General features: G+C 45.4%; 1 protein-coding gene across 1 annotated transcript; it reads left to right on the plus strand.

Annotated features, from left to right (window-relative positions):
• The first annotated feature begins 3,740 nt into the window (after nucleotides 1–3,740).
• On the plus strand, nucleotides 3,741–7,004 carry SMIM19 (small integral membrane protein 19). The gene is made up of 3 exons (XM_015407729.1): nucleotides 3,741–3,826; nucleotides 3,912–4,096; nucleotides 6,556–7,004. The coding sequence occupies exons 1-3, from the start codon at nucleotides 3,741–3,743 to the stop codon at nucleotides 6,621–6,623; spliced, it is 339 nt and encodes a 112-aa protein (XP_015263215.1). The 3' UTR covers nucleotides 6,624–7,004.
• The last annotated feature ends 5,715 nt before the right edge of the window (nucleotides 7,005–12,719 follow it).

Genomic DNA, 12,719 nt, shown 5'->3' on the forward strand with positions numbered 1-12,719 from the left:
ATCAGCCTGGTCCACACATGATAAACTTAAAATACTGTCCTCTGTAGCTCACTCATCTTCATCTTCTTGTTTGTTCATAATCTGGAGAAAAACCCAAACTTTCATGTTTTGTTGGGTCCCAAATGATTTCTCAATTTAGAATGAATGAGTCCAAAGGAAGAGAATATTCTTTCCACGCCAGCAGAAGCAGCTACTGCTGTTAAAAGTGAAATCATTACTTCAGCAGTCTCTAAATCCAAGTGCTTAGTGATTCCCACCAGTTCACTGGTGTGACTTCCTTTGGAACATCAGCAACAAACATCTGCTTCTTGAGTGGTTCCTGCCCCCTTAGCTCTGAAGTTTGTTAAGAGTTTGTTATAGTTGGCATTACAGATGGATGCCATAGCTTACTCCTTTTCCTCAGCAGTTACCGGATATTGACGATATTTGTGAGAAAGTGAGGTGGAGACAGTGCTTGTCCCATTCCCATTTTTTAATGCTTGTAATTTAGTTCTGTCAGTGTGTAGTTCTGTTTTAAAGGGCTCACTCAGTCCCTTCCAGATTTCAGCAGCATCAGCCACAAAACAGCTATTTTCCTGTATTTTGTTTAAAGCTTCAGAAATGGGTTTCAGGATGCTATTTATTTATTTAATTAGGCTTCTATCCCGCCCTCCCACGTGGGCTCAGGGCGGCTAGCAAGAGGCAAGTTGCCACACATAACAACACTAGAACCAGACAGAACAATCAGATTACATTATACATTTAAAATCGGTGCTCGTAACAATATGTCATCCAAGACGGGGCTCCAATACATATGCTCAACATTTCTCTTAAGCCCAGTGTTGAGGATTTTGGCTGCAACAGTGCCTGCTGTCTTCGCTCCATTTTATTCCCCAGCTGTCCTCAGAACAGGCCAGCTCAAAACAGGCCAGTACGGAGTTCCATGTAGCATCTTGTGGGAGTCTTTTCAGAGCTGCTGCAGCAAAATGGTTGTTACAGAAGTATTTAGCAATTTCAACAACATTGGTGTTTATTTCTGGAACACTGAAGTCTTTGGCTAAGAGGTGCAGCAAATGAGCACTGTCACCGAATGTTGTTAGCTTTGTATTCCTTTCCTGCTCTTCTAAATTTCTTCTCATCTTGGATACATTTGTAGCATTGTCTGTGACCAAACTGCATACTAGACATTTGAAGTTTTGTTCACATGTTATTATAGCTTTTGCTGCCACTTCTTGTGAGTATTCTTCTGTGTTAACAATTTTACCCTCTAGAGCTGTTGCACATCACTCCATTTCTCTGCCGTATACTTCATCCAACAGTTTCCCTGCACATATCCACCCTGTCAGAAAGGCATATGCATTCCAACTTTGGGGTCTTCATTCGTGGTCTTTTTGCATATCAACATGGTTTTTTTGGTACACAGTTAATCACTTCAAAATTGACATCAAATATATTTTTAAAATTTCAAGAATCCTGCAAGCATAACAAACAGCTCACACAAACTACCTCCAAAACCAAATAGTGAAAATAACAGAATTTCTGTGGATCATAACCAGCTGATGTTCTTTAGAGGCTTCCAGTGGAATCCTATGAACATTTTCCTCCATTGCATAGACTTGAGTGGTAGAATGAAAAGCCATGGTGTGTGTGTGTGTGTGTGTGTGTGTGTTTATATTGTAATGTCCACTACAATGATTAGTGTTGGTCTTACCTGCTTTTACTGTGTTGCCTTTACAAGTCTGCTTTTTGCCTTGCCTTAGTTTGTTGTTTGCATTATTCCTCTGTTCTATAATCCTGGTCCTATTCCATTGTTCATTTGGTTGTCTTATGCTGCCTGATTGCCCTGTTTATATCCTGTAACCCACCATGAGTTTCAGCGAGAAAGGTAGACTATAAAGTAATTAAATAAAAATAAATAAATTCCGAGTAGACTGGCTTAGGGTTGCTCCCTTATTTGCAATACACACCATCTGGTAAATAAATCTTATCATCGCTTCAGATAGCTGCTCCACAAGGTTACCAAAATACCATATGGCAACACTGAAGAGGGAAAAAAGTATTCCCCAGAAAATCTTTAATAGCAAATTTTGACTGGACTGGGTAATAAAAACAGCATTCTTGAGAAAGGTGTAGCTTGTTCAGTGTTCCAGTGGCTTTTTTTGTGGTCTATAATTGTATTGTAATGTGTTTAAAAAATGTAAACTGCTTTGAGAAGTGGTACATAAATGTGAGTAATAAATATACTAAAGAGAACAGTATATAGGTGGGCTATAAGGACATTTATGTAGTCCTTGAATATGTAGTTGTAATGATTTCATGTTTAACTGTGTGTGTGTGTGTCTTTAAAAGTTTGGATGCATGGCTGTATGAAAGTCTAGAGTAGTGGAAACAAGCAAGTGGTGTGATTGGTGAGTGACAGAGAGGGGGAGGGGTTTTGGAAATGATTCTGTGTGGATGAGCAGATATGTCAGTCAAGAGTTACAGTTAAGACAGTGAGATGACAGTTGTGAAGTCAGTTAAGCTATGTATGAGTGGAAGGAGACTCATCCCTGTGTGGGATAATTTGGTTCTGTGTAGTAAAAGAGTTAAGCAGTTTGTTCGTTTTAAGGTCTGAGAGAGAGAAGTCTTGTGTGTGTGTTATGAAAAGTTGAAGCATAAAGAAACAGTAACCGTATATGGCCTAAGGAAAATATTGTTACAAAGTGACATGCCCAGATCCCTGTCAGTAAGAGGGAAAAGTGTGTGAAATATCAAATAAATCTAATTTTATTTAAGACAAGGGGCGGACCCGCGATACTCGCGGGGGGGGGAGGCAGAGGAGGAAGCAGCAGGAGGAGGTAAGTACCCCCCATCTTCCCCCCATTGCCTTCCCCCCAGGCTCCTCGCTGCTCTCTTCCCCCCCCCATCCCGGCACCGAAGCGAGGGCCGAGCAGCTTTCCTCTCGGCCCTCTCTACTCTTCCCCCCCCATTCCATCACCTAAGTGAGGGCCGCTCAGCCCTCGCTGCTCTCTCCCCCACCCCCATCCCGGCCTGCTCTCTTCCCCCCCCTCCGCGGCGGCGGTGGGAGGCCGGCTGCAGAGCGTTCCCTGCGCATGTGCAGGGGACGCTCTGTCAGTTTCAGGGGGATTTAAACATCCCCCCGATATTTTTTACAGGGTTTCTGATTTTTGTGCACACCTGGGGACCGCCCCACGTGTGCACAAAACTCCCTCCCCTCCAGTTGCCCCCGATGTGCGGAAATAAGTATCCGCACACCAGGGGGTGACTTGGCTATTAGATATATAGATACCAGTTCCGAAAGAAATTCTTCCCAGGAAACACACAGACCCTCGTGAACGCCTAAAACCCTCGACATACCTACCCAGAAATAGAGAAAGCATAAAGGTTTGGAAATCCTTTTAAAATTTCCTGGTGGCAGCTGGATATATAGAGTAAAAACAAAACAGAAAGAACATTTTAAAGTAAACCCAGACCTCCCCAGTTAAGGGGTTGTCACAGTAGTCCTAAGTGGTGTTTCACCCTTCTTAGCCTGTTGACTCCAGTGGACTTGGAAGGGTATAACTCTGTGATTCCACTGTCACTGCTCAGCATCCTTACAGTCCACCAGTAAGAGAGCCTAGTGATATTATCTGCGTGTTAAACGTGGAGCAAGGCCGAGAGGTTTCGTTCAGGCCCGTGCCAGAGAGGAGGCTTGATTTCAGCTGTGTTCTAACCTCCTTTTGCTCTTGGAGCTCCCAGGCAGATGCTGTTGTGGAGCCACAATGGCGTCTTGTGGCCTGTCCTCGGGGCCAGCCTTTGGCTGCCGGGCTTCTACATTGCAGCAGGATGGGACTTGGTGCCCGAAGAGGCCGGAAGTACCCTTAGGCTTGCCTGCGACCACCTCTGGCCCAGCTGCTTGGTGCTCTGGCCAGGGTACCCGTTCAGCAGTGAAGACCCTCGCAACGGGGAGAGTGCTCTGTTTGGATTTATTTTGCTTATACTTTTGATTTCAGAAATAAAAGGAAGATAATGAGAATTTTTACGCTACCTCCAACTGTAGAGATACCATCTGAGCCAAACTTTTATGACAGTGTGAAAAAAATTCGTCTCCGACAACAATTAGAGATGTACTCTATTGGTAAGTATGGGTTTGTTCCTGAAGAACCAAAATATCTGGCCGAGGTGCATATTTGGCATTAACTCTGACTTAGACTCATCCTAGAGTCTGAATAGCAGTATCTAAAATTACCACAGCATGGATTTATGGCAACGTTTAAGATTTAAGATGGTGGGGGAGGGTCTGAATGTAACCTAGAGCATGCAAGTTCAGCGGTCTTCTTGTACTATGTATTACAAAGCGGTACAGATGGGATGAGGGCTTTGAAGCTGTCATAGTGCAGAACAGGTGATGCCGGTGGATATGCAACAAGGAGCATCCAAGTGTCCCAAAAGTTGCCCTTTGGTTTGATGTGGTGACGCTTCCTGCTGCAGCCCACTGAGCCACTCAAAATGCTCCTGGGGGCCAAGGGGAGCCCTCACAAGCAACGCAGGGGCAAAGTACACATCTGCAATGACAGGGAAGCATTGGCCAAAGATTGCCCACCCCTCCTCTGTCAAAGGCAGTGAATGGCACCTAGATCCAGCCCAGTTCGTCTGGAGTGCAGCGCCTCTGAGACTGGCCCCCCTCTCCACACTCAGCAGACTTCCAGGGCACACAGGGTCTCTGTTCTCTGCTTCCTGTGTTCTCGGGGCAGTTTGTTCTCTTGCTTACCGTGTCCCGGAGATGGGAGTCCAGTCAGGAGTAGAAGCTGCTTTTTGACATGCATCTCGCGAGACAGGAGCCTTCCTATCAGTGATGAACAGAATCTGCCGAAGTGAAATACCAGCCAAAGATTCATTCCAAGCCAGCCACTGAAAATTAAACCAGACTTTAGCAGACACGTTCTGCTGGAATGTTGTGTATGGATTTCTTTAGACCAGTGATGGCGAACCTTTTAGAGACCGAGTGCCCAAACTGTGACCCAAAACTCACTTATTTATCACAAAGTGCCAACACGGCAATTTAACCTGAATACTGAGGTTTTATTTTAGAAAAAAACAACTCATATATTAACTTAGATGATCCAGACAAAGTAAGGAAAGCAATCCCAAATGCTTTTATTTACTTAAAATTATTTGGCAGAGAATTCGACACTTTAATGACAGTCTGGGCCTGGCTGGGGCGATGGCACGTGTGCCCATGGAGAGGGCTCTGAGTGCCACCTCTGGCACCTGTGTCATAGGTTCGCCACCACTGCTTTAGGCTGTAACAACTAGGGGTGTGCAAAAAAAAAAATTGGTAAAATTCGGATTCGGGTTTATTGGACCCAATTTTTTTTGGGAAACCCAAAAAACCCGAATATCTATATCGGTAAAGCATAGATATCCGAAAATTTTCGGAATTCGGGTCCATTATAACCAATGGGGCCATTGAAGTCAATGGCAAAAATCCTCTTGAAACTTTGCTGGGGGCTGGGGGGAGGGGGTTTGGGGTAGAGGCTCCAAACCTGGAGGGTGCTTACTGGAACCTCTCCCCAACATACCCACCAAGTTTCAAGAGGATTGGACCAGGGGGTCCAATTTTATGGGCCCCCAAACAGGTGCCCCCCAGATCAGCTTGCTGCAGTGTTTATTGCCGGTTTGCCGCCGAAATTCGGCGGCAATTTGGCAACATTGTTTCTTATGGACCTTGGGGAGAGGGAGACTAGATATTCACAGTGATGGCTGTTCTGGGTCCCCTCTTCCCCCCTCCCTCCTGAAAACAGGAGCTAGACGCGGGAAAGGGGGAAACGGCGGGAAAACCGGGTTTCCCGGCCGCCCTTTAAAGTTTAAAGAGCAAAAAGCCGTTTTTTGGCAATGCCGAAAAATGCCAAAAAAATCCCGAATTTTTTCAGGATTTTTTTCCCGGCTTTCAGACAAGCGCTCAGATTGCCATTTCGGGATCCCGAAAGCCGAAAAAACCCGAAAAGCAATTTTTTTGGGTTTTTTTCGGTTCGGGATTCCGAAATGCACATCCCTAGTAACAACCTGGGATTTGCAGCAGCCCTGTAGGAGCTACCTTGTGGCCATTGATGGTGCAATTCTAATAAAGTTTTCCGGGGACTGAGCCCCACTAAAAAGACCTCCTTAAGATTGTTGTGTTAGTCATCCAACACAGGCCCCAATGGCTTTGCAAAAGACAAGGGGCACAGTTGCAGATTATATGTGCAGCCATAGTGTCCAGCTTGGTTAATGGGTCCTGATAAGACTTTGCAACTTATTTCTACCTGTCCTGTTAGCGCATTACTTGGGTTTATACCCACTGGCACAATTACTTAAAAATCACTAAATGAGGTGTTTTCATTAATAAAAATGGACATTTAGCTCTTGTAATTGGAGGCAAATTTTGATTCCAAGCATTGTGAAATGAAAATTGTTTCAACAAGCATGAAACCTATCCTTCCTCCTGTTACCTAGCAGACCAAAACAGGCTTGCATTAAATCATTTGTTGCTATTAAAATAGCTCCACACTGCCTTCTGCCAGGTGAGTGACGCTTCTAAATCCATTTTTTCTCTAGCCAGAAAGTATGACCAACAGCAGCAGCCACAGAAGCAGACTGACAGTGTGCAGCTTTTGGTGGAATGAAATCTTGCATCTGGAGTCAAGAAACGGAGCTGGATGGGTGACAGGGCAGCTGGAACGGGATCACTTTCCTTGCAGCTTTAATGGAATGCAGTCCCTCTATAAAAAGCAACATTATTTTTGATGGTTGGCCCTGCATAAATGAGCGCAGAATGAAACCTCAAAAAAGAAAGTCTAATTCATCTTCCTCCTGTTCTTCTGTTTGTATTACAATTTGTAGCCAAATCAGAAATGTGCAGGACCCTTAAGATTTCATTGCAGGCATCAGCGCTTGTTTCAAGTGGCATTTTCTTAATCAGAGGGTTTGTGGTACCTTGCAAGCATCATCAATGTTAATAAATGGTTTGGTGTGGATGGTGAACAGAACCTTCTATCGAGAGGTTTACAATAAACACAACATCTGTTTGGATGTCAGACTCTATGGAAAGATCTGAAGACTTTGGGAAGAGGCAGTTCTTCCCGTCTGACAGAAGCGAATGCTCGTTTTCTGTGCCGGCTCTGTGGGCCTCCGGCAACGTGATTACCCTTGCTTGGTTGTCCCACTTGTACCTTGGGTCAGAGGTGGAGGCATGAATACTCTTTTTAAAATCTTGTTAAACTATAAAAAATAGGCTTTTTTAAAATATCAAAAAATATTTATAGAACAAAGTTTGAGTCCAGTGGCACCTGAATCTAAAAATATTTATAGTTATGATTATTTGTTGGTACAAATTCAGTGGAGTTGGTGTGGTATTTATGGGCTATAGTGCTAGTGATTTAAGGGAAATTTCCTCCTGGATAAAGTGTTTAGAAGTTATAATTCTTTATGGAGATGAGCTCTTTCCCTGGGCATCTAAATGGCCCTTTAAAGGAGGGCTGTTATCAAGAAGGCCATGCAGGGAAATAACAATGGTAAATCTTGAATGTGCATCAAGAGCAGCTTGACAGGCACACCAGGAGTGGACAGAGTTAAGTCAACGTATGACACAACATATAATGGATTTGGTGAAATAAAAAAATAAAAAGAATAATTTATATGTAGGTATTTATAAGTATTTTGGGGAAATGTGGCATTTGTTTGACTTGGATGTATTCAAAAATGTGAATCTGACATGTTGCTTCCCAGGGCATGAGGGGAAGCCTCCAGCCTTAGCTTAAAAGAAGAAGCCACCTGATATGCTTTGGCCTGGCAGTAACCATCAGTTTTGACGCCTAGTGTGCCGCTTCTGTTTATGCCCTGGTTTTCCAGAATTGCTTCCTGTGCTTAAACTGTTGTGGGGAAGTAATATGTTACCTGAACACACTGTTTGTGACCTGCTGGAATAAGAAATTCCACAATACTGTCCACATTTCCCCCCCATGCTGTAAATTAGTCCATATTCTCTTCCTGGTTTTTAATGCTTTTTGTATTGCTTACTTTTTCTCTGTTGTATTAAGTACTATCTTTCTATTTCTTTAATAAACTTTTTTAAAGTGTCTAAGCACAGCTTGGATCCCTGGGTTTTCCAGGCATTTCTGTTAGCCCGTGCAGTGCTTCCCCTGCAGTCGTGATGGTGATGTTGCTGTGGAGTGCTAATCAAGGAGCTGCTGGCCCACTGGAGAGTAGGAACAGAAACAGAGCACCAAGGGATGCAAAATATCTGGACATTTTGAAGTCACAAGGGAAGAAATGGAAATTTGGGAGGAAATTGAAACACTACGCAATTCTTGCCTTCCTATCAACCCTGAACTTCTTTTACTGATTTAACAACATGAAATGTATCATTTTACAACTTGATTAGCATATAACGTTGAACTATTTGGCATATTTATAGAATTTAAAAGTATGTTTTCGTTTTCTGCAAGAAATATGCCCACTATTGAGAGTGTGCTTTAAACTGCTGCACCTTCCTTCCTTCCTTCACATTTATAGCCTGCCCTTCCCAGGAGCGGGCTCAGGGCGGGTAGCAACATGTCACTTATTCAAAAAGATTAACACTGTGTACCTTAATTTTTGCCATCTGAAAGGCGGAACAGCTCCATTTCACAGGCCCTGCAGAACTGTCACGGGTCCCGCAGGGCCCTGACCTCAAGTGGGAGCTTGTTCCACCAGGTGGTGGCCAGGACCAAGAAAGCCCTGGCCCTGGTCGAGGCTAAACGGACGTCCTTTGGGCCAGGGACCACCAGGAGATGCTGCTCAGCAGAGCGCAAGGCTTGCCCTGGGCTCTGAACCTTTGAGTTCGGCACCTATGCTCCCCCCCTCCCCTCCCCCGAGGCACAGGACCTCTGTCTTCGGTGGATTCAGTTTCAGCCAACTCTGCTTTAACCACCCAGACACAGCCACTGAAAGCCCTACCCCGATCTTCCGGGGTGGAGTCTGGGCAGGCGGCTACCTATCGATAGAAAGAGCCCACTGTTGACAACCCAGCCCAAACCTCCATGCCAACTGGGTGAGGGAGGGGGCACATGCCTTGTACCATAATAAATATAACTTTTCCTCCAAAAGACAATAAAGTGTAAAGAAAAGTTCAAACTTGTGCAACAACAACTTTGGGGAAACCATTTTTTCTGTTCTCAATTGAGGTGAAACAAATCTACACCCAGGCTCGTCAGGGGTAAAGAGGCAAGGAGGCGCCGCCATTCTTCTGCCTATTGCCAGTCAGGGGAGGGGAGCCTCATGCCACACAGCCTCGCAAGGCCTGTGGCTGCCATCTGCAGGCAGTCGCCTTTGGCCACAGGGTCTCCCCGTGCCTCCACTGCTGGGGTTGGTCCTCTTGTTAAGTGCTCCGGCAGCCCCCTCCTCCCCACGCAAGTCATGCTGCTGATCCAAGCAAACCAGCAGCCAGTCATGTAGATGACAATGTAGACCTCAACATCAAGTGGTAAGCCTTTCTATAAAGCTGGCTATAAAAATGGCTCATACAGCCTTTGTTTTTGAGGAAACCATGCTGCAGCTGTTCCAGGGAATCCGCCTGATGTTGCTTACAAAATAGAGCACAGTAAAAACAGGTTGGAAGGTGTCCAATATGCTACTGAGGAAGAGCAGAGGGCAAATACAAGTAACCCCAGAAAGAGTGAAGCGGCTGGGCCAAAGCCGAAAGGACGCTCAGTTGTGGATGTGTCTGATGGTGAAAGGAAAGTCCGATGCTGCAAAGAACAATACTGCATAGGAACCTGGAATGTAAGATCTATGAATCAAGGTAAGCTTGACGTGGTCAAAAATGAGATGGCAAGACTGAACATCGATATCTTAGGAATCAGTGAACTAAAGTGGACAGGAATGGGCGAATTTAACTCAGAAGACCATTATATCTACTACTGTGGCCAGGAATCTCGTAGAAAAAATGGTGTGGCCTTTATAGTCAACAAGAGAGTGCAAAAAGTGGACCGGTTCTATGAAGACCTACAACAGCTAGAACACACACCAAAAAATGATGTCCTCATCATCGCCGGGGACTGGAATGCTAAAGTAGGAAGTCAAAAGGTAACCGGAATAACAGACAAGTTTGGCCTCGGAAAGCAAAATGAAGCAGGGCAAAGGTTAACAGAGTTTTGTCGAGAACACACTGGTCATAGCGAACACTCTTTTCCAACAACCTAAGAGGTCACTCTACACATGGACATCACCAGATGGGCAACACCAAAATCAGATTGACTATATAATTTGCAGTCAAAGATGGAGAAGCTCTATCCAGTCAGTAAAAACAAGACCTGGAGCTGACTGTGGTTCAGATCATGAGCTACTCATTGCAAAATTCAGACTTAAACTGAAGAAAATCGGGAAAACCATGAGGCCATTCAGGTTTGACCTAGATCACATCCCTGATGAATATACAGTAGAGGTGAAGAATAGATTCAAGGGTCTGGATTTGATAGATAGAGTGCCTGAAGAACTATGGACAGAGGTTCGTGACATCGTACAGGAGGCAGCAATCACCACCATCCCAAAGAAAAAGAAATGTAAGAAAGCAAAGTGGCTTTCTGATGAGGCTTTACAAATAGCAGAGGAAAGAAGGAAAGCGAAAGGCAAAGGCGAAAAGGAAAGATTTACCCAACTGAACGCAGATTTCCAGAGAACAGCAAGGAGAGATAAGGAGGCCTTCCTGAATGAACAGTGCAAAGTAATAGAAGAAAACAATAGAATGGGAAGGACTAGAGATCTCTTCAAGAAAATTGGAGAAATCAAGGGAGCGTTCCATGCAAAGCTGGCCATGATAAAGGACAAAAACGGTAGGGACCTAACAGAAGCAGAAGAGATTAGGAAAAGATGGCAAGAATACACAGAAGAACTATACAAGAAAGACCTCAATGTCCTTGACAAACACGACGGTATAATCACTGACCTTGAGCCAGACATCCTGGAATGTGAAGTTAAATGGGCCTTAGAAAGCATTACTAACAACAAAGCTAGTGGAGGTGATGGTATTCCAGCTGAGCTATTCAAAGTCTTAGAAGATGATGCTGTTAAAGTTCTGCACTCCATTTGCCAGCAAATTTGGAAAACGCAACAGTGGCCACAGGATTGGAAAAGATCAGTATACATTCCAATCCCAAAGAAGGGCAATGCCAAGGAATGTTCAAACTATCGCACAATTGCACTCATATCACACGCTAGCAAGGTCATGCTCAAGATCCTACAAGCTAGGCTTCAACAGTACGTGGATAGAGAACTACCAGAAGTACAAGCTGGGTTTCGAAGAGGTAGAGGAACGAGAGATCATATTGCCAACATTCGCTGGATTATGGAGAAAGCAAGAGAGTACCAGAAAAATATCTACTTCTGCTTCATTGACTATGCTAAAGCCTTTGACTGTGTGGATCACAACAAACTATGGCAGGTCCTTAAAGAGATGGGAGTACCAGACCACCTCACATGTCTCTTGAGAAACCTGTATAAGGGCCAAGAAGCGACAGTTAGAACCGGATACGGAACAACTGATTGGTTCAGCATAGGAAAAGGAGTACGACAAGGATGTATACTGTCACCTTGCTTATTTAATATATATGCAGAGTACATCATGCGAAATGCTGGCCTGGATGAATCACAAGCGGGAATTAAGATTGCTGGGGAAAAGATCAACAACCTCAGATATGCAGATGATACCACTCTAATGGCTGAAAGTGAAAAGGATCTAAAGAGCCTCTTGCTCAGAGTAAAAGAGGAGAGCGCAAAAGTGGGCTTGAAGCTCAACATCAAAAAAACTAAGATCATGGCATCCGGCCCCATCACTCCTTGGCAAATAGAAGGGGAAGTCGTGGAAGTAGTGACAGACTTCACGTTCCTGGGATCCCAGATCACCGCAGACTGTGACTGCAGCCATGAAATTAAAAGACGCCTGCTCCTTGGGAGGAAAGCGATGGCGAACCTAAACAGCATGATAAAAAGTAGAGACATCACCCTGCCAACAAAAGTCCGCATGGTCAAAGCAATGGTATTCCCAGTAGTCATGTATGGCTGCGAGAGCTGGACTATAAGGAAGGCCGAGCGCCGAAGAATAGATTCTTTTGAACTATGGTGCTGGAGAAGACTCTTGAGAGTCCCTTGGACTGCAAGAAGAACAAATCCAAGGATGAGATGGTTGGACAGTGTCATAGATGCAACGAACATGAAATTGAGCCAACTCCAGAGGACAGGAGGGCCTGGCGGGAGATGATCCATGGGGTCGCGGGACTCAACAACAACAACAAAAACAGTAGAAGTTGTTTATTAAAATCCTGCCAGAGCATAAAAACAAAAGCCACCGAGCAGCTTAGAGATGAATGTCGCCGTGTTCAGGCTCCCAAGGAAGGCCAGCCCCTGAAGGGAAGGAAGAGCCTGCGGGAGCAGAGACATTTGGAAGCCGCCCAGCTGCCGGGGGCCTCCCCCTGCCCCCCCCCCGGGTGTCCTCGAGGGGGGCTTCCGGCTCGGGGCCCGCCCGGGAGGAGGAGGAGGAGGAGTAGGAGGAGGAGAGCCGCTGCTTTGCTTTCTGCCGCTGCGTGTCCCCGGAATGCCTGGGGGGGCTCCGCGGATGCCGCGCCGGTCTCGGCCGTCCAGCCCGCCTCGAAAGGCGGCCTCCCCCCAGGCGGCTCTCTCCGTCTCTCCGCGCACGTGGAGGGGGGGGAGGGTCACCGAAGACGGGGGTCGGAGCCCCCGCGCCCTCC

Source organism: Gekko japonicus, unplaced genomic scaffold, assembly GCF_001447785.1.
Source record: "Gekko japonicus isolate JY-2015 unplaced genomic scaffold, Gekko_japonicus_V1.1 scaffold2017, whole genome shotgun sequence".
In the NCBI taxonomy this organism is placed as follows: domain Eukaryota; kingdom Metazoa; phylum Chordata; class Lepidosauria; order Squamata; family Gekkonidae; genus Gekko; species Gekko japonicus.

What these genes read in the sequence shown, in the direction of transcription:
- SMIM19 (XM_015407729.1), top strand. Translation starts at nt 3,741, where the DNA reads ATGGCGTCTTGTGGCCTGTCCTCGGGGCCAGCCTTTGGCTGCCGGGCT. An exon ending in GGGACTTGGTGCCCGAAGAG is followed by an intron (nt 3,827 to 3,911) that starts GCCGGAAGTACC and finishes TCAGCAGTGAAG; the next exon opens with ACCCTCGCAACGGGGAGAGT. An exon ending in ATTAGAGATGTACTCTATTG is followed by an intron (nt 4,097 to 6,555) that starts GTAAGTATGGGT and finishes TTTTTTCTCTAG; the next exon opens with CCAGAAAGTATGACCAACAG.